The 21,466-nt window shown below is 37.8% G+C and overlaps 1 protein-coding gene across 1 annotated transcript in view; it reads left to right on the top strand.

Annotated features, from left to right (window-relative positions):
• Positions 1-21,466, top strand: part of OVCH1 (ovochymase 1) — a 93,747-nt gene that overhangs the window by 9,625 nt on the left and 62,656 nt on the right. Inside the window, exons 7-16 of the mRNA XM_025403129.1 lie at positions 189-378; positions 2,053-2,151; positions 3,262-3,349; positions 9,324-9,457; positions 10,925-11,062; positions 11,174-11,301; positions 12,088-12,181; positions 13,232-13,360; positions 15,379-15,453; positions 16,696-16,876. Of these exons, the coding sequence (XP_025258914.1) occupies positions 189-378; positions 2,053-2,151; positions 3,262-3,349; positions 9,324-9,457; positions 10,925-11,062; positions 11,174-11,301; positions 12,088-12,181; positions 13,232-13,360; positions 15,379-15,453; positions 16,696-16,876 (1,256 nt within the window). The remainder of the gene's footprint in view (positions 1-188; positions 379-2,052; positions 2,152-3,261; positions 3,350-9,323; positions 9,458-10,924; positions 11,063-11,173; positions 11,302-12,087; positions 12,182-13,231; positions 13,361-15,378; positions 15,454-16,695; positions 16,877-21,466) is intronic.

The following is a 21,466-nucleotide window of genomic DNA, read 5'->3' as shown; positions in this document are numbered from 1 at the left end:
ATTGTGCCTTGAAACTAACGATAAGGACACAAGAAAATGGATAAACAAAAAGTTGATGGACGATGACTAGTGGACTTCTTTGCCTCTACCTCTTTTCACTTTGTGATGAGTGCTGATGTTTGCGGAAATGATGAAATATTTTACACTGTGGCTATTTTCAAATTTTCTCTTTTTTTGTACCATGAAAGAGAGACTCTGGAGGACCACTGGTTTGTAGAAGAAGTGGTGGAATCTGGATTCTTGCTGGGATAACTTCCTGGGTAGTCGGTTGTGCTGGAGATTCAGCTCCTCTAAGAAATAACCATATGAAGGCATCACTTGTCATTTTCTCCAAAGTGTCTGAGTTGATGGATTTTATCACTCAGAACCTGTTCACAGGTAGGTGAATTCTTTCTTCCTCATCTCATCCTAACTCAAGGGTGGTTACTCTGCTATGTTGCGATATTATCAGAACTAAGCTTTAGAACAAAGCAAGAATAAGGCTGGTTTTAAATTCTTAGTCCAATGTAGATACTTGTGTCTCTGAAACTCTGAGTATAGAAATCTGTCAATATAACTTGAACAAACCAAATCCCTGTATAAAATTTTCATGAGATGCGTTTTTGCATTTATGAGATTTTATTAACAGACCTTGAGAATAGACTCATTAGGGGATTCTTTCTTCTTCTTCTTTTTTTTTTTTTTTTTTTTTTTGAGACGGAGTCTTGCTCTGTCGCCCAGGCTGGAGTGCAGTGGCCGGATCTCAGCTCACTGCAAGCTCCGCCTCCCGGGTTCACGCCATTCTCCTGCCTCAGCCTCCCGAGTAGCTGGGACTACAGGCACCCGCCACCTCACCCAGCTAGTTCTTTCTATTTTTTAGTAGAGACGGGGTTTCCCCGCGTTAGCCAGGATGGTCTCGATCTCCTGACCTCGTGATCTGCCCGTCTCGGCCTCCCAAAGTGCTGGGATTACAGGCTTGAGCCACCGCGCCCGGCCTCTTTCTTCATTTTTTCAGTTGGCACAGTTTTTCTCTGTACTACTTAAGAATACTAAAAATAAATCACTCATCTCCCATTTTGCCCGCTCAACCTTGTTAACTTACTTGGCAACAGTGAAAAAATGAGGGAGGCCTTGGAGAGTTAATTTGGCTCTGTGACACTAAAATCTAAATTAGGAAAATGTGGGCCTGGAGATACCAAACCTGTCCTCTGCAGAATGAAAGAGGCCTGAGAGAACACAGCTTTCCGGAATAAGCAGTTGAATGTAGGAACCAAGTATTTTTTAAAATGACAAGACCCAGAGCCCCAGAACATAGTGCTCTCTCCATCCTCCATCCCTTTCTCATGGCAGTCCAAGGGCAGCCACCTGACTGAGGGCTTTTAGAAGTGGTGCTGTGGATCCAACCACAGGCCAGCACTTCCTCGAACTGCCGCAGACTCTTCTTTGGTCTTAGATGTAAAAGTCCTCTTCACTGCTCTACTGCAGGGGAGCAATTCTCTTCTGGTAGCAATTATATTCCATTTTGATCACCTGGAAGGGAAAGTTGATAAGATTTAAAAGCCCTGAACAAAGGTAAATGATAACAATGAGATTTTACAAGAGCAATGAAATCAGACATTAATGGTTAATCCCAGTGAAATGAACATCGGAATGTGATAAGTGATTTATTTAAATAATGCTTCCGTAGGATAATCTTCTAAGCTTCTCATCCTCTGTTTGCCTATTTTGTTTTTCCAGTTCATCTTCCCTATCTCTTTCCAGAACTGGCTATGCTTTGGAAATAGAGTTAAATTCAGTTTTCTTAACCTTAAAAATCAGAGAATTGAATATTTCATATTTTATTTTTTAAACCACACTAACCAACAAATCAAATAAATTACTTTCTGCTTCCACATAGTCCTTTAACCTTTTTTAAAAGACGTAGTGGATCACTCACTCTGAGAAAAAGATTCCCTCTGCATTGATTTTAGTAGAAGTTACAATTCTTAATAGTCTTTAACGTCACCTTGTTAAAAATGTTTTATTTAAGTGATTATTATTGGAAAAGACACTAACTCCTCATACCTTCTACAGGTTTGGATCAGGGCCAACCCATCTCAAAAGTGGGTCCGAGGTATATAACAAAGGCCCTGAGTTCTGTCCAAGAAGTGAACGGAAGCCAGAGAGGAGAGGGTATGTGTGGTTCTAATTAGAGAAGGAAGCTGACTTGAAAAGAGTCATCAGAGGAAAGTAAACAGAAGGGTTGTACCATATTCACAATCTGAGTTTTATTTACATTTTCTAATGTAAACTTTAAACGCCCCTCCCATATTCATACGTAGGTGCCAACGTTTAAAACCTAACCCTGGCATCTAAAGCTTTTGAGTGAATGAGGGAGACTTTCCATGCCATTACTAAAAGTTTTATCCATTTATTTATTTATTTATTTATTTATTTATTTATTTAGAGATGGAGTCTCACTCTGTCACCCAGGCTGAAGTGCAGTGGCAAGCAGTCTCTGCTCACTGTAACCTCCGCCTCCTGGGTTCAAGCAATTCTCCTGCCTCAGCCTCCCAAGTAGCCAGGACTACCGGCACCTGCCAGCACGCCCAGCTAATTTTTGTATTTTTAGTAGAGACAGGATTTCACCATGTTGACCAGGCTGGTCTTGAACTCCTGACCTCAGATGATCCACCCACCTCGGCCTCCCAAAGTGCTGGTGCTGGGATTACAGGCATGAACCACTGCACCCAGCTTATTTAGCATCTTCTTTTTTTTTTCAAGATTGAGTCTTGTTCTGCCACCCAGGCTGGAGTGCAGTGGCATGCACTCTGCCTCCTGGGTTCAAGCAATTCTCCTGCCTCAGTCTCCTGAGTAGCTGGGACTACAGGCATGGACCACCACACCTGACTAATGTTGGCCAGGCTTAGTCTCAAACTCCTGACCTCAAGTGATGCACCCGCCTCAGCTTCCCAAATTGTACTTTAGCATCTTTAGAGGAAGGTGTTTAACCTTACCCAAGACAGCCTAGAAAGAGATGGGAAAGTTGGATAAATATTACATCTGAAGAAGTGTTTTAAAAAGTTTCTATTTTGATTCAAATTATGGTGAATTCAGAAATGTTTTTAAAGTCTGTTTGCAAATACAACGTCTAAATCATAGCCTCTAAAAATATTTGCATTCCCATAAATATCAATGAAATGAATAATATAAATCATACAGCTTCAGGCTGGCCTCTGGATCATTTTGAAATGTTGTCTATGGGTGAGGAAAATGATTGACTTCTTTCCTGTGTTTTTGAAGATTGTAAACCTCAGGGGACAGTGTTATTTGGAGAAAATGGGAAGATTCGTTACCCCCATTCCAAAGGAGACTACTATTGTCATAATTGGTATGTATCCCACATAGGCGTGATTCCTGGGGCGTTTCCTCCCACAAAATGGGGCAGTTTAAAAGACTCCACTTTGGCAAATTTTTTTTTTTTTTTAGATAGGGTCTCCCTATGTTGCCCAGGTTGGGCTTGAACTCCTAGGCTCAAGGGATCGTTCCACCCCAGCCTGCTAAGTAGTAGGGATTACAGGGACATGCCACCATACCTGGTTTATTTTGGCAATTTTATCTAGTATTTCCAGTTCTAATATAAAAGTATATGTTTCATCTGATATTTTTAGGTTGGTGAATATTTACTCATTAATGTAAATCATCAACCTGAATAGTTATTAAACTAAAGTTTACTTGAATTGATGTATTCAAATATGTAATACTGACAGCATCTGGTAATGACATTGCTATGGGATTTAGTGATTAATTCTGTCACATTTATTTCTATAATCATGGTAATATTTTGCTTAGCATCACCTAGAAGATGGAAAATAGTTCATGTCCTATAAGCTTTAGTATCTTTTTACAAATTTTCTACATACCCTGTCCTCTAAAATATATCTAAATATAGCTAAAAATATCTTTAAGTTTTAGAAAATTGTTCTGCAAGTATCTCATTTTCTTAAGTGATCTAAATTCGTTCTTAAAATTGTACTGAGAATTGAATAGTGTGCTACAAAGATAACAGTTCTACAAACTTATAATCTGGTAAAAAGAGCTAGACAAAAATAACTATACTACAAAACAAGAAGAAATAAGCTTTATAATCCACACACCCAAGAATGTGCATACTACAAAAAAATAGAGACTAATTGTCTATGGTGTGGTTTTTAAGGTGCGTGTAGAGTGGTTAGAAGTGTGGGGAGAGATATAAATGTTATAATGGAAAAGATGGCATTGAAATGAGGCGTTGAAGGATAGTTATGATTTTATAGCTCATGAGGTCTTTGGTGGTTCTAATACTGAAGATTTCAACAGATGGAGAAGCAGGAAAGAGGTCGTTCTAGGCCAAGGGAATTAGGTACAAGCAATGTCAAGGAGGTGGGGAAGATTAGGGTTGTTTGGGTTCTGAGTATCCCACTGTGACTGGACAACAATGTGAATGGGAACTGGGGTAGCAGTGGATGATGAGGATGGAAAGGATGATCAGGACTTAATTGCAGAGGACCTTAAGTTCCATGCAGCGAGATTAGACCGTATGCTACAGTCAATGGGTATGCTAAAACTAAAATGATGGAAAGATTATAACTTTCAGAACTAATGTAAAATGAATATAAATATTTATTTCAAGTACAGATAGAAAAGATGTGGCTTAATTTCAGCTCATAATTTAAAAGGCTTAATGGTCTAAACTGACTTTGTCTCAGGCAAACTTGTGATGATAGAATGCCAATAAAGCTTTTGCCACCTTTGCTTAAGCTATTGGAATAATATTTAGAACAAGAGTTTAAGAAACTATTTTATTAGAGTCTCAGGGAAGGGACCTCTAGGGTACAATCTTTAGACAGAGAGATTGATAAGCCAGAATTTGTCTGAAGGACAATGACCAAGATGGGAAAAATATTTAGAACAATGTTTTGCGAGGTATGGTTGTGGGAACCATAATATTTTTGATACAGAGAAGACTGAAGAGGAGGAAGGAAGTGTTTTGATTTGTCTTTGAGGCTACTAAAGAAGCAGAATTTGACTTATTCTGAATGATTGCAGAGCTGAAAACTAAGATTACTGAGTAGAAGTTAGAAGGCAGAGTTCAATTCAATATGAAGTCATTTCTTGTTTGAGTCATTTCTGAAATTAACTAGCCTGCTTCGGGAAGTAATCAATGCACTTGATAAGTGGATATTTGAGCAAAGTATTTGTAAATTGGGTAAGAGACATGCAGATGGCAGCCTACTTACCCTCAAACACAGAGACTCAACTTAGACAATTAAGCATTTCAGAGATCTCTGCAAGAAAATGTTTCAAGAAAAGGAGGGTTATTGTAGAAGTAAAAATCAAATCAAATGCCATTGCATATGGAAACTCAAACTTCTTGAACTGAGCAGAACTGTGGGATCAAAAGTCATATTCATAATGGGTTAAGTGACTGTTGAAAATTTAGTATCCCAAATAATCAACACATTTTTATTGAACCCTTAGGATGTGTAAAACACCGTCTTAGGTGCTAGAGATATAGCAGTGAATGAAACACATGAAAATGCTTGCCTTTGTGGGGCAAGCTAGAAGGTGGAAATGGGATAATTTTTAAATGTTACATATAATAGTAGAAGGTAGTAAATGCTATACCAAAAAATAAGGCAAGAAAGGGAGGTGGAGAATGAGAGTATACAATATCAGAGAGGGTGGTTAGAGAAGACCACATTATAAAGATGACACTTGGAAAAAAAGACACGGATAAAGCAAGGGAGGAAATTATATGATCATTTTGGAAAGGAACAGTCCAGGCAGAAGGAATGGTAGGTGTGAGACAATAATACATTTGATATACTTGGGGAACAGCAAAGAGAGCAGAGAACCAGAGCTGAGTGGCTGGAGAAGGGCAATGTGGCCAAATTATTTCGGACTAACAGGGCATGAAGAGAACTTTGAATTTTTCCGTAAGGGAGATAGAGAGCCATTGGAGGATTTTGAACAGAGGAAGATCATGATCTGACACATTTCAAAAAGATCACTTTTATTACTGGGTTGCAAGTACACTGTAGGTAGGCAAGACCACAAGCTGGGAGACCAACTACTGCAATAGTCCAGGTAAAAGATGATGCAATCATCCAGGTAAAAATCTAACTTTGACCACATTTGTAGAGGTGGTGAAGAGTGGTAGGGCTGTAGGATTTGCTGATGAGTTGACAATTTGGGTTTTGAGGGAGAATGAGATCCCCATATGAGTAAACTAAGAGTTTTTAACCTGAGCTATTGGAAGAATAGAACTGTTGTCTGAGATGCAAACGTTGGGGCGGTGGCTTTTAGACAGTAGAGTCAAGAGAGGTATTTTGTTTGTTTTGATAAAGTAGACTCAACTGTGCTTACGGACAGAGAGTGAGAGTTAAGAGTCATAGGAAACACATAGAAATGTGAAGTAAGCTTTCAGAGAACACAACAAATAAAGAAGGTTTAGCATTGAGAAGAGGGCAGAATAATTCCTTTTCTGGGAAAGCAACAAAGAAGGTAATCTATAGGAAAGTTGAAGGAATTTACACTGGATGTCTTAGTTATCACACGAGATTTTAATTGCTTCAACTTTAGAAGATGAAGTAGAGATAAAATAGCTAAGATATTAAATAGTTTATAGGGACTAAAGTAAGGAGTCAACCAGAGATTAATAAGACTTTCAATAGCAGTAAAATCCAATTAGTATTAGCATCTATTTATACTATATTTCAATAAATCAAGACAAAAAATTCATTGTAAAATACAGCTTCAATAGGAGAAAACAAAATTCCCAAGATAGGTTCATATAAGGCTGAGTCACCCAAGACTATCTTCAGTGTAAGGCTAAACAAGGTGTAAACCCACCCACACGGAAAGTTACATGCCTCAACCTTGGCACTAGATGTAGGGAGAGGTAAAAAATTCTTTGAGAATTTGAACCACAGGTTAATACTCGTGCAGATCTATCATCTAAATTCACACCTCAAGTATAGGCCAAAGCATGTCAAGCAGAAAAATTTGGCACTGTGAAGTTGATAGTGTGCAATGTGACTCACAGAAGTGTATACAGATACTGCCCGGAAGAACTCTTTCAATTCAGGTCTACAGAAATCGTAAGACTCCTTTGTAAGATGCACTCTAATTTTAGAATGTGAAAATGTGGAAAAATTGTGTTTTAGAAATGAGGTATAGGGCCAATTTGCACAGTTAGTGACTTCTTCAGCATGCTGAGTAGCCTTAGATACTGAAAGGGTTTTGTAAATTCCAACTGGAGCTAACTAGGAAATCATAAGGCAGACAGAGATAATATAAAGAAGGAGAGAGTTACACAGTCCCTCCAAGCCTCTCTGTATTCTGGTAGGTGGTAGCTAGATTCTCAGAAATGACAGATACCACCCAGGTTACCCTCCTTCCTTTCATACCCATGGGAGATATTGCATTTCTCAGAGCCTAGATCAGTACCTGTCACATAATTAATGCTCTATAGATTATTTGAATTAATAAATCAATGGTTTGTTTGGGGACCCCTCTCTCACTTAGCTTGACCAGACCTCAAAATCCTTTTAAAACAGCAATCACTAATAATAAATAAAAGTTGGCATAGATTTGAAACCTATTTTTCATCTTTGAGCTAGAGATTTTGAGGCCGAAAATAATTTGATGATGGAACAATTTGAGAAAGTACCAGCCTTTGAAGTCATAAAGCCTAAACAGTTCCACTTATACAAGAGATGTGATGAATCTTTTATTATCAATGCCAGGTTTCCCATTTGGAAACAGAGGGATAATTTCTCTCCTGCCTACCTCAGAGAGATGTAATGAATCTCAAAAAGGATGATGGATGTGGAGTGCTTTTTTCCATTGAAGTGCTTGGCAAGTGAGCTTTATAATATTTTAGACAGCTTATTTTTACATCTATATTCAGGATGATGGACTTGGATAGAAAAACACTAAAGTAAAGAGTTTCCGGCTGGGCACGGTGGCTCAGGCCTGTAATCCCAACACTTTGGGAAGCCGAGGTGGGCAGATCATGAGATCAGGACCAGCCTGGCCAATATGGTGAAACCATGTCTCTACTAAAAATACATAAATTAGCTGGGCATGGTGGTGCGTGCTTGTAGTCTCAGCTACTTGGGAGGCTGAGGCAGAAGAATCGCTTGAACCTGGGAGGTGTAGGTTGCAGTGAGCTGATATTGCACCACTGCATTCCAGCCTGAGTAATAGAGTGAGACTCGAAGGAAGGAAGGAAGGGAGGAAGGGAGGAAGGGAGGAAGGGAGGGAGGGAGGGAGGGAGGGAGGGAGGGATTCCAGTTAAGGAGATGTCTGGTAAAAAAAAAAAAAAATTATTAGTGTTTGCTTTTTGGAACCTGGGCATAAAAGACTTGACTAATTCCTAAAGTCCTTATTAGTAAAGGGCAGTGAGTCTGTTAACAGGTCTAAGGTAAAGACTGCTGAATTTTGGAAAGAGTTAATTCGAACATGTTAGATTCTAGGTAAGATTGCTTTGCATTCAGGTGAAGGTGAGACATGGAAGAAGCTAGGATTTATGGCCCACTAGGATTTATTTTCTTGAATAATAAATTTATGTATGAAAATAAAGGTAAGGGATTATTTTCGTACTCTCTCAAGTTTAGATATGCTCACGGTGAAACCCCGTCTCTACTAAAAATACAAAAACTTAGCCGGGCGTGGCGGCGGGCGCCTGTAGTCCCAGCTACTCGGGAGGCTGAGGCAGGAGAATGGCGTGAACCCGGGAGGCGGAGCTTGCAGTGAGCTGAGATCCGGCCACTGCACTCCAGCCTGGGTGACAGAGCAAGACTCCGTCTCAAAAAAAAAAAAAAAAAAAATGTTAGTGAAAAGTCACAGCTGACCTTACTGGGAGTTAGAGAGATGACATTTTAACTCAGGGACTGTGACTTAGGATGACTTCGGAATATGTGGCTGTTTAAGGTTAGCAAACACTGCATGGTCAATTCATAATTCATGAGAATCATAATTCAACCTCTGGATGAATAGTATGAATTTTAATTAGGTGAATAACTCAGATGAATCTTAGGTTTCTTCAATTTATAGATCAAAATTCTAGCATTTTATAACTAAATGAAATTTAAGGGGTGTTTTCTGATCATTCTCCAATTAATACTCATCTATTTGTCAGATAAATGTTATCAATTTGAGCACAAATTTTTCTCACAATGTTCCATTGCCTTTTATCTTCTAGTATTCTATAAAATTGTATTGTTGTTGAGTTGTGAGATAAAGCACGGGTGTTAGATTTTATTTATCAAATCTGATTCTGCCATTTGTTATATTTTCTTCACCTTCCCCTATCCCAGCTTATATGTTTGCAAAATAATGGTACCAAAGGATAAAATAATCCTGATAAAATTTACAAGTTTAGACATGGAAAAGCAAGTTGGATGTGATCATGACTATGTATCTTTACAATCAAGCAATGGAGTGCTTATTAGTAAGTATGTTACATTTGTTTTTATTTATCATTTTAGAGTATCTGAAAGACCAAAGAAATACTAAAGGATGTAAAATAAAATTTCTGGCTGCTCTGCCTATGGGGTAGCCATTATTTAATCCTTTACTTTCCTAATAAACTTTCTTTCACTTTACTTAAAACAATAAAAATAAAAAATAAAATTTCTTTTATTGTACCAAGGGCAATGATCTCATCTTGCACACTGTTCCCTTCTAGAAGGGTTAAGGGGAGGATAGGAAGAGTGGAGACAGTGGTCAGCACACTGACTATTCTCTTCAGTGTTTTTCTGAATTAGGAACCAGATCTCACATTCCTCTCTCAAGTTCAGTAACAGTGTTGAATGCAACTGATGTCACAGTTGTCAGAAAACTTCCTTTTGAGGCCATTTTTTTTTATTATTTTTATCACAAAAGTGGGTATATGTTTACCAAATTTGATAAATACAGATGAGCCAAAGGAAAAAAAATATAAACCATTCATAACCCTGTCACCTAGAGATAATCTCTATTAGCATTTAGAGGTGTATCTATTTATACATACACTTTGAACTTTACATTGTTTGATATAATTTCCTTCTCATAACACAAATGATCATTTCATGTCATTCAATTTCTTTTATTGAGTACCTCTTATAAGCTACATAAACATAACCAATATATCTAACTTGGTTGAAATACTCTGTGTTAACCATGATAGAAGCTCTCTAGAGCTTGTATAGACCTGGATCTCTAGATCTCTATAAGGTCAATGGTTAGGACAAATGTCTCTTCACACATATTTGACAGGAAGCTATAGACAAAGTACTGTACTAGGGGTTATAATATTTATTGTCTAAATTATTTCATGCTCAGGCCTGCTATTTACACAGTAATTATTCTTTCAACCAATCATTTGTTAAAAATTAACTGTATGACATGTACCTACAACTTAAAGTATAATAATAATAAATAAATTAAAAAATAAATAAAATAAATAAATAAATAAATAAAAACTGAAAAAAAAAATTAACTGTATGTGAGATATCATACCAGGTACTGGACATTTTTCGAGAAAAAGCACTCTCTGCCCAAATAAGTTGTAGTTTGAGGTAATCAAAGGTGTAACACAAAGTTGGAAATACCATTAGAACAGGGAATGTGCTGTGCTGATTCAAAAAAGGTAGCTCTTATTTCAAGTGGTTGTCTGGTAGAGTTTATCGGGGAGCTGAATTTTGAGTTAGGCCCTGAAGAATGAGTAGAATTTGGACATGAGAGACTAGGGAGTGAGAAGGCAACTGGAATAGCAAAGTCACTGAAGCAGGGAATGTTGAATGATCAAAGGGCCATTAAATAGTTTAGTGTGTTCAGACCAGAGATCTCATGGAAGATGATGGAAAACAAAACAAACATGGATATGTTTCCACCACTCTTTAGTCACGTTATTTCACTTTCCTTCACTTCTTTTAAGGTAAGGTCTGTGGAAATATATTGCCCTCACCATTGCTGACAGAGACCGGTGAGACCATGGTTCCATTTGTTTCTGATACAGAAGACGGTGGCTATGGCTTTGAGCTTACCTTTACTGCCATACAGAACTCAGAAGCAGGTGAGTGTTTCAGGTATTTAATTCCCTGCCATTTTCCCCTGATGTGGGTGGGGAAGAGGAGGAGGAAATGCCTTTGGCCATTCACTTTGAATTTCCCCAATGCTTCCACAGGGTCAGGTTGTGGAAGTGTGGCTATATTGGTAGAAGGGACAAATCACTCTGCCAAGTATCCTGATTTGTATCCCAGTAACGTAAGGTGTCATCAGTTCATTCATGCTCCAGAGAAACACATTATAAAGGTAGGCAACTGAGGAATCACTCTACCTCATAGAGGATACAGTTACCTTAGTTAGGCAGAACTTAATTCATCTGGATTGTTAAATTGCTATTATGACTAGGAGCTTCTTTTTGTCATATGCTTTTTTTTTTTTTTTTTTTTTTTTTACTCTGAAAAGAGATCTCTGTGTGTGGTTTTGAAAACTTTCAGTGGTTTAAAAGTATATACAATGAAAAGTAAGGCTCCTCATCAGATTCCCATTCTACCCCTGGAGACAAACACTGATAACTTACTAGTGTCCTTGGGAGGTATTTTGAGCATTTACTTGTGCGTGTATGTGTGTGTGTGTGTGTGTGTGTGTGTGTATGTACTTATGCTACTTGGCAATGCCTTGTTCACTGAAAAGTATCTCAAAGATCTTTCCAGATGAGCCCACAGGACTCTTTTTAATAACTGCATAAAATATTGTATGATATTTCAGAACACATCAAACCAGTTCCCTATTAACAGATGTTTATTGAGTTTCCAGTCTTTGGTCATACCCGCCGTGGTGCCATGAATATCTGCCAGTGTCTTTGGACACATGTGGATATGTATAATTCCCAGAAGTAGACTTGCTGGGTCAAAGGGTTTGCACATTTAAACGTGGTAGTCATTGCCAAATTGCCCTTCAAAGAGACTGCAATTATTTACACGTCTATGTGAAAGCATATGAGGATGTGACAAAGAGCCTTTAAATACGCAGAGGTAAACCCTTGAAGCCTCTCTCTTCTCTGACCATTTCCCTGGTTATGTTTCATTTGTACAGTTGACATTTGAGGACTTTACTGTCAAACTTAGTCCAAACTGTATTTATGATGCTGTTGTGATTTATGGTGATTCTGAAGAAAAGCACAAGTTCGGTAGGTAGCCTTCACCCTTCGAATATGAAAGCGTTAGACTAATCAGAGTAGTTGCAACATGGACTGACTTCCTTGGATACCATAGGTAGAGTGGGAATATGAATTTCTTGCTCTGGAAACTCAGAATGCCATACAACTTTAACTTTAAAACCTATGAGTCAGCAACTAATTTGCATTCCATTTTAATGGAAATGTGCAAAGTGTAAGGATTGTTTCAGACTATATGTAAAGTGAAAAGGCAGTCCCCAGAGAAAGGCTAAAATGGTAACAGTGAGTAAATTTTTGGCAGTTATTTAAGGTAAATGTTAAAGCTTCCTTTTTTTCTGTATTCCTTCTGTTGCTAATATTTTGATATTTGTGTCCAAGAAAAGTAACCAACACCTATAATTTCTGTGTAGGTATAACAATTCATTTTAAGACTCTTAAAACTTCAAATACACTTTTAGTTGTGACCTAACAATTTACTGAGTTTGAAGATTTAACGTCCAGCCCTCTAACCACTTTTGTAGGACCTAGTATCTGTCCTTCAGCTAGATGTTTGTGTGGGTTAGAGGTCAGGATTCTAGATTGGCTTGGAATATGTATTTAGACATTAAGGGCAGGTTAGTGAGAGCACAATGCCACGATTCTGCAGAACAGTGCTTGTATAGTGTGAGGTTTCCATGAAAGTGACTTCCAGTGTTACCTCTCTTATAAAGTATGCTTATGTCCTGTTTGGAAAAAGGAATATACCAACTTGGGTGGGTTTTTTTCTTATTATTTTAAACTCACCTCTTCTTATTGTCTACAAAGTAATAACCAGTTGAGTTTCCGTGCATACTGGAAATCAAATGTCCTTATTTTAGAGCTTTTTCTGTGTAATTGAAATTACAGTGCATTGTTATTGTGAAACTAACATTTAATTCTCCCATGAGATGTAAGGGTATGCATACAAATCAAAGCTGGAGAAAAACTAAAGTGGTTGGTTAGAAAATCGGGTGATTATTTTACTAGGTGTTCTGATTATTTTTTAATTATAACTATAAATCAAACTTTCCTAAAATTTTTCAGCTAAACTTTGTGGAATGTTGACCATCACTTCAATATTCAGTGCTAGTAACATGATGGTGATTTACTTTAAAAGTGATGGTAAAAATCATTTGCAAGGCTTCAAGGCTAGATTTACCATTTTGCCCTCAGGTGAGTATAAACACTTGTGGACTTTTGCTTATGAAAATGGTTACAGGGAACATTATTTAGCTGTGTTTACCTAAATGTAGGACAGCCGTGTTTACCTAAATGTACCTTCCCCTCAGTAAGCATAACAAAAATGCAGATTTCTGGATCCACCCCCAGAGACCTAGATTCTGTAGATCTGGGATGGGGCCCAGGAATCTGTGCTTTAGGAAGCACCTCAGGTAATGCTCAATAAATGGCATCCACTGGAACATAAAGATTCCACATGCCACACACAGAAAGAAGATAATTAGGATTAAAGAAGGTAATTCAGAAATGAGATTGACTGGCTCTGTTTTACCAAGTTAGGGGGTTTTGAAGAATTAATAGGTATCCCGGCATTCTGGAAAATAAAGTACATGCTACTCAGACTCAGACAAAAAGAATATCATATGCAAAAACTCTAACAAAAGACAATGGACACTGTATAAGAAAACTACAAATAACTCAACATGTTTTGAGTTTTGGAGGGAACAATAGGAAAGGCAGGAGTGAGATCATGTTGAACATGAGGCATTAAATTATAAGTGCCAGAGTGATAGGATAGCTAGCTAACATTTGATTATTTGCTCTGTAGCAGGTATTCACTGAGCATTTCACATGCATTACCTCATTTATTCCTCCTTACATACATAGGAACTATGTGCATTGCTCTCCTCTCACCAGTGAGGGAACTGAGGCTTTGAGAAGTTAAGTAACGTTCCCAAAGATGCACAGCTGGCAAGAGATGGAGTCAGAACTTGGTCTCTCTGACTCCAGAGTAATCTGGAAGATTATAAATGAACTTATATGCAAGAAAAGTACTAAGAAAATCATTGTAATGAATTTATTCTATATATATTGTTTTATTATATATACCCTTGTGGGGATGGAATATATGAAGGAAGCCAAGTCCAGTATTATATTAGTCAGGGCTCTCTTATAGGGAGCATATATATATATGTGTGTGTGTGTTTTTATTAAATATTAACTTACATGATCACATGTAAGTTACATGATCGTGTGTGTGTGTGTGTGTGTGTGTGTTAAGTATTAAGTTACATGATCACAAGGTCCCACAGTAGGCTATCTGCAAGCTGAGGAGTAAGGAGAGCCAGTCCGAGTCCCAAAACTGAAGAACTTGGAGTCCAATGTTCTAGGGCTGAAAGCATCCAGCACAAAAGAAAGATGTAGGCTGGGAAGCTAGGCCTATCTATCTTTACATGTTTTTCTGCCTGCTTTATATTAGCTGGAAGCTGATTAGATTGTGCCCACCAGATTAAATGTGGATCTGCCTTCCCCAGCCCACTAACTCAAATGTTAAATTCTTTTGGCAACACCCACACAGACACACCCAGGATTAATACTTTGTTTCCCTCAATCCAATCAAGTTGATACTCAGTATTAACCGTCACAAATATGATTTTCAGGATCCTAGCTTGAATGGTGAGGTGAATGGTAGAAGCCACTAGATGATAGAGAAATGTAAGAACAAGACTATATTGACTCTTAAAATCACTTGGTTCAATTTAAGACATGTAGCTATTAGCTTGTGGGAAATCCAAGTGGGGATATCTAAAAGTCTTAGGTTAGGATTCAGGAAAGAGATTTAGATTGAAGAGAGAAATTTGGAAGTCATCTACATGTAGATGAATAAAAACAGAGTAATGAAAATTACCTTGGCAATATATTTTCAGGCTAAAAAATGAGATCCTGAAAAAAAGACATATTGGAAACAGACAGCCATCAATATATAAGGAAAACCTTGAGATTAACATCAAGAAACCAAGGAAGGAAGAAGTACTTAAAAGAGCCAGATGCAACAGGGATATTAAGAGAGATACAAGAAATCACATTTCTGGGATCTGGCATCTAGTGTATGACTGGTTGTGTTAGTGAGATCTACAGTAGAGTAGTTTTATGATTTACCAAGGTAAGCAAGTGGGGTCAGTTAGTGCAACTTCTCTAATTACTTTCAATTAAAATTTTGTTTTCTTCTACAGAGTCTTTAAACAAAATTGAACCAACGTTACCTCCCCAAAACAATCCTGTATCTACTATAAAAGCTATTCTGCATGGTGAGTTGACGACACGTTATTATTGTTTAATCTTTTTTCTTCATTAACTAGATGTCTCTTTTGAAAGTCATTATCTTATATTTGCTATAACTCCACAGTGAAGAAGAATGAGTCTTGTATTTAGGTTCATAAAACGTCCAGAGTCCTATTTGGATTTATAGTTAGACTTATAAGTAGAGGGAAGAACAAATAAGCTTTAGGTTAGGAAGAAAAGGGTATAAAGCAATGTTTTGTCCTCGTCTATTTCTCTACAAACTTACTATCTAAAATGACTCCTATAGTCAGTGTGGGGCAAAGGGAGAAAACAAAGGTTTTTTTATTTTAAATTCACACTGGCATCTTTTAATTTTCTTATGCTCTAAGGCATCTGGGTAAATACTATGATCCTTCATTATTCCACACGCATGTATTGAATATGTTTAAGTTGACGGACTGGAATAGAAAGTTGCATAAGGAGCTATCAGAGAAGAAAATATCTGCCTCTTGCTGGAGGGTTGGAGAAGGCTTCCTGGAGGTTAGCACTTGGGCTATGGGTCTCACCAACTCCTGATAAGAGAACAGCATTTAGATGCCTGAGCAAATTTGATATGTTTGAGGATTAGTACATGGATTCATACTGTGAGAATGAGAACTAAAACGAGAAGATATAATGAAGAACCTTACGTACTCTCCTAACAAACTTGAAACTTTTCTACTAGAATGTAAGTTCCATGAGGGCCAGTATTTGTATCATCTGTTCTATTCCACCAATAATATATCACCAATGTCTAGAACAGTGCCTAGCAAACGGCAAGCACTACATAAATTTTGCTAAATGAATAAATAAAATTCTGGGGGCCAGTCCCTAAAATTCTGGCTGCCTAGCATAGTCACCTGGGCAGGCTTCTTAAAATCAGACTTTTCATACAAAAAACTAGCCAGACGAGGTGGCGGGCGCCTGTAGTCTCAGCTACTCGGGAGGCTGAGGCAGGAGAATGGTGTAAACCCGGGAGGTGGAGCTTGCAGTGAGCTGAGATCCGGTCACTGTATTCCAGCCTGGGTGACAGAGCAAGACTCCGTCTCAAAAAAAAAAAAAAAAAAAAAAAATCAGATTTTTCAGAGGTGCGTTTTGGGAGTCAATATTATTATTAAGCCTATCTGATGTTTGAGACTCACTACTGTTAACTATGGCAAGCTATTGGAGAAATGTATTCTAAATTACTGCAACCTTATGGGTCACTGATTTCATCTTCTTTACTGTAGATGTCTGTGGCATCCCTCCATTTAGTCCCCAGTGGCTTTCCAGAAGAATCGCAGGAGGGGAAGAAGCCTGCCCCCACTGTTGGCCATGGCAGGTGGGTCTGAGGTTTCTAGGCGATTACCAATGTGGAGGTGCCATCATCAACCCAATGTGGATTCTGACCGCAGCCCACTGTGTGCAATCGTGAGTAAAACTGGTATTTTACCAATGTATTTAGCACATGCATTTATAAGTAATGCCTAGGACACAAGGCTGACTACTAAGATCATCCAAACTAATTCTAAAACGAAAATCTTCTTTTGGTGTTTCTTCTGCATAGCCATCTAGCTTATATTTAAACAATGTCAGTGAAGGAAAAGTTGATCAAATCTTGACTGCTCATCCCATTTAAAGAGATCTCTTATTATGTAGAGTTGAAGTCTGCTTCCCAATTGCAGAAATCCATTGGTCTAAATGTACTGTAGTTCCAAAACTAAGTTGGGTTCTTCTTTCATGTGATAGTTCTTTCTGTATTTGAAGACTCCTCTCACATTCCCATTTAGCTTAATCTTTAAGCTAAGTGCTCATGGTTCCACTGTTGGTTGTTAGTAATTCCAGATGCCTTACCACACAAGCCACCTTCCACTGGATTGGTTTAGGATTGTTCCTTTGCAAATATGGATCATGTCAGTGGAAAGCACAATAGAATAACCTACTACTTTGATTATTGCACTATTGGGGAACTAAAATTTTGGTTAATTTTTAAATGTTCTTAAATTGTGAAGTCTTCCATTGTATGAAATAATATACATAATATATTTGTAGTTTAAAGAATAGATATTAATGTTAAATGAACATTTGTATTGCCAGCATCCAGTTTAGGAAGAATCTTTATACTTACCTTTCAAGACCCCTTAGATTCCCTCTCAAGAAATACTATGCTAAATTTACAAGGAAAAAAACTAACAACCCTATCAAAAAGTGGGCAAAGGGTATGAACAGACAATTCTTAAAAGACATTTATGTGGCCAACAAATATATGAGAAAAAGCTCAATAACATGGGTCATTAGAGAAATGCAAATCAAAATCACAATGAGATACCATCTCACACCCATCAGAATAACAATTATTAAAAAGTCAGGAAACAACAGATGCTGCAGAGGATGTGGAGAAATAGGAATGCTTTTACACTGTTGGTGGGAGTGTAAATTAGTTCAACCATTGTGGAAGACAGTGTGGCGATTCCTCAAGGATCTAAAACCAGAAATACCATTTGACCCAGCAATCCCATTACTGGGTATATACACAGAGGATTATAAATCATTCTACTATAAAGACACATACACACATATGTTTATTGCAGCATTATTCACAATAGCAAAGACTTGGAACCAACCCAAATTCCCATCAGTGATGCATGGTTAAATAAAATGTGGCACACACATACCATGGAATACTATTCAGCCACAAAAAAGAATAGATCATCTCCTTTGCAGGGACATGGATAAAGCTGGAAGCTATCATTCTTAGCAAACTAACGCAGGAACAGAAAACCAAACAACGCTTGTTCTCACTCATAAGTGGGAGTTGAACAATGAGAACACATGGACACAGGGAGGGGAAAAACACAGGGGGTGGGAGACAAGGGGAAGGAGAGCATTAGGACAAATACCTAATGCATGTGGGACTTAAAACCTAGATGATGGGTTGATAAGTGCAGCAAACCACCGTGGCACATGTATACCTATATAACAAACCTGCAGATTCTGCACATATATCCCAGAACTTAAAATTTTAAAAAAATCAAAAGAGAAAAAAATGCTATGCTAAATTTCTTAAATGCTGTATTCATAGCTTTGCTTTTGGGGGATTTCAATATATATGTACCCCTAAAACAGTATGTCATTTGGTTTTTCTTGGTTTTGATCTTTATGTAACAGAACTGCCGTTTATATTCTTGTGTCTTACTTCATCTCCATAATACCTTGTATAGATTAAGCCATGTGACTGTGTATAACTGTAATTTGTTTTCGATCCAGACTAGTTAAAGCCATCCCTTGTTCTGGGCATTGGTATTTTTGAAAAGTTTCCCAAATGACTCTAATGTGCAGAGGGTCAAGAACCACTCCCTGCCTCCCAGACCCTATCTTTTTTTGAGAACAGTTCTCTCTCTCTCACAGACTGGAGTGTAGTAGCGTGATCATAGCTCACTCTAGTCTTAACTCTTGGGTTCAAGGGATCCTCCCACCTCAGCCTTCTGAGCAGCTGGGACTACAGACACATGCCAACATGCCCGATTTTTGTTTGTTTGTTTTTGTTGCTGTTGTTGTTGTTTTGGGCTTCTTTGTAGACACGGGGTCTTGCTATGTTGTACAGACTGGTCTTGAACTCTTGGGCTAAAGTAATCCTCCCACCTTGGCCTCCCAAAGTGCTGGGATTACAGGCGTTACCCGCTATGTCCCGCTTCCCTGACCCCTTCTTGATCAGTTCCCTGCTTGCTCCCAGTAGGCCAGCCTCATGGGCTTTTCTGTTGCTCAGATATGCTGAGCTTGTTCCTGTCTCAAGATCATTGTAGTTGCTGCTTCAGGACAGCTCATTATGTTTAGTTGTCAAGTCTCCTCAGGCTGTTCTTGGCTGTAAACTTCTAAGACTTTCCTTGGTCATTTTGAGGAGATCTCATCTGTTATTTTTGTAGAACGTCCCATTTTTGTCAAGGTTTTACTAGGGTTATAGATTTGGGGGAGGAAGACCACAGAAGTAGCATACTATTCTTATCATATATCAAGGGTACATACAGTCAACATGACTTATCACTGATGTTAACCATGACCATCTGGCTGAGGTAGTGTTTACCAGGTTTCTCTAACATAAAGTTACATTTGTTCCCCTTTCCATACTTACTCTTGGGAAACAAGTCAGTAAAGGTAGCCCACGTTCAAATTATTCCAGCTTTGGCCATTGTGAGCTCTTTCAGAGGTAGAGACCAGCCTTTGGCTTCTGTCTCTTTGATACTCCCTCATATTTTGTAACACTGCAAGATACTTCAGGTCTGTCGTGTGTATTTCCTTCTCAGTTCCTGCACCAGCCATTTCTCCAAGGGGCCCTGGTTCATTTTATTGGAGAATGGTATGACAAATCATGATCTGATGCTGGGCATACCAGTTGCTAGTAGCACATTGTTGGTTCTAGGCCCTCTCAGCTGACAGAGCTAGAAAATACAGGTATGTATACTAACCCATGTATATAAATATATCTATCTGTATCTATTATCAAGCTAAACATGGGTTCATACAATATTTTCAGCTCTAATTCAGTACTACCTGCTTTTGTCTAGGCCTTCTCTCCCTTACAAAAACCTATTTATTTTTTAAGAATTCTATCAAAGTGCATTGAATGTACCATGGAAAAGATGCTTCAAGAGTAGCTGATTAATTTGTTAAAATTAATGTATTAGAAAAGAAAATATTAGTATTGAGTACAGAGACACAGAAAAAGTTTTGGTAGATTCCCTTTTCAAATTACATGGTCTGTTCTGAAATTTATGTGATGAGCCATGTCACCTTGCAGCAAGATACAGAATGTAACAAACCTATTCTCCCCAAGATAGATATTCCATGTGATGAATCAATTGAAATTAATAAACAGCTGTAAATGTTTGTGAGCCACTTGTTAGCCACAAAAAGAATTTGTATTTAATGTCATTTGTGACTTCTTAATTTCTTTAAAAATATGTATTATAATAGTAATGTTTTTGGGGAAAAAGGCAGTTAGAGAAGATTATCAAGTAAGAGCTTAAACTACCCTCTCCATTTATCTAGCACACTCTTTTTCTCTAGACGTCATCAATGTTAAGAATGTTTCAATTGTCTGATTTTCTACTAATATTTAAACATACATGTTTAAATTTTATTTTATAGTATTTGTATATATCACATTTTTTGCACATAACATTATATCTTACATTTATAGTGGTATGGTAAATGTCTATGTGCCATATTTTTTAATAGTTCACAGTTGCCTAAGTTATTTGACCAGTGAAATGTCTTTTTAAATCTAATCCTTGAAGTCTGTGGATCTTTACACCAGGAGTGTACTAATATGCTGGTGTAACAAAAGCCTTATGTCCTACACGTGCCCTGCCTTTTAGCTTCCCTGGCACTGGTTGACCCTAGTATTAATTCTCAAACTTCAACATCTCCAGAATCACCTGGAGAGCTTCTGATTCTTTAAGTCTGGTGCGAGGCCCGAGCATTTCCTGATGGTGGTGTTCCACACTCAGGAAAATTTGGTGTTCTCATCTTGTTAATTCCACACAGGATTTTGTGCCCACTGGGACTTTTAACTTACTTTTGGAGACCAAGCTAACTTTGCAATTATATATGTAAATCTTTTGTCTAAAATTTAAATCAGCTACTGAAACTTCAGTGACTTACTTTCTGTGATCAAGTCAGGTGGCTCTCTCTTCTTCCATAGCAGTAAGTGACACATGCTCCATTGTTGGGTTGGGGATAAGATCCTAAGACTATAAGAAATGAAATTTTATATGGGAGATGGGGAAGAAAAGGTGAAGAAATCCATCAATTGATACCTTGAGCTATTTTCCCACTATTGGAAAAATCTCAAGCTTTGTAGTATCATAAAGTGTATGTGGCTTTGTCGTGTTTTTTTTTTTTTTTACAGTGTTCTCCATTAAACTGAAGGATATTTGATGACTGTACAGGCAAAACATCACAAGAAACTGTGGTATACATTATCAACTCTACCATCATTATTATTACTTTATTGTATTGTAT

Source organism: Theropithecus gelada, chromosome 11, assembly GCF_003255815.1.
Source record: "Theropithecus gelada isolate Dixy chromosome 11, Tgel_1.0, whole genome shotgun sequence".
Classification (NCBI taxonomy): domain Eukaryota; kingdom Metazoa; phylum Chordata; class Mammalia; order Primates; family Cercopithecidae; genus Theropithecus; species Theropithecus gelada.
This window is presented reverse-complemented; position numbering and strand designations above follow the sequence as displayed.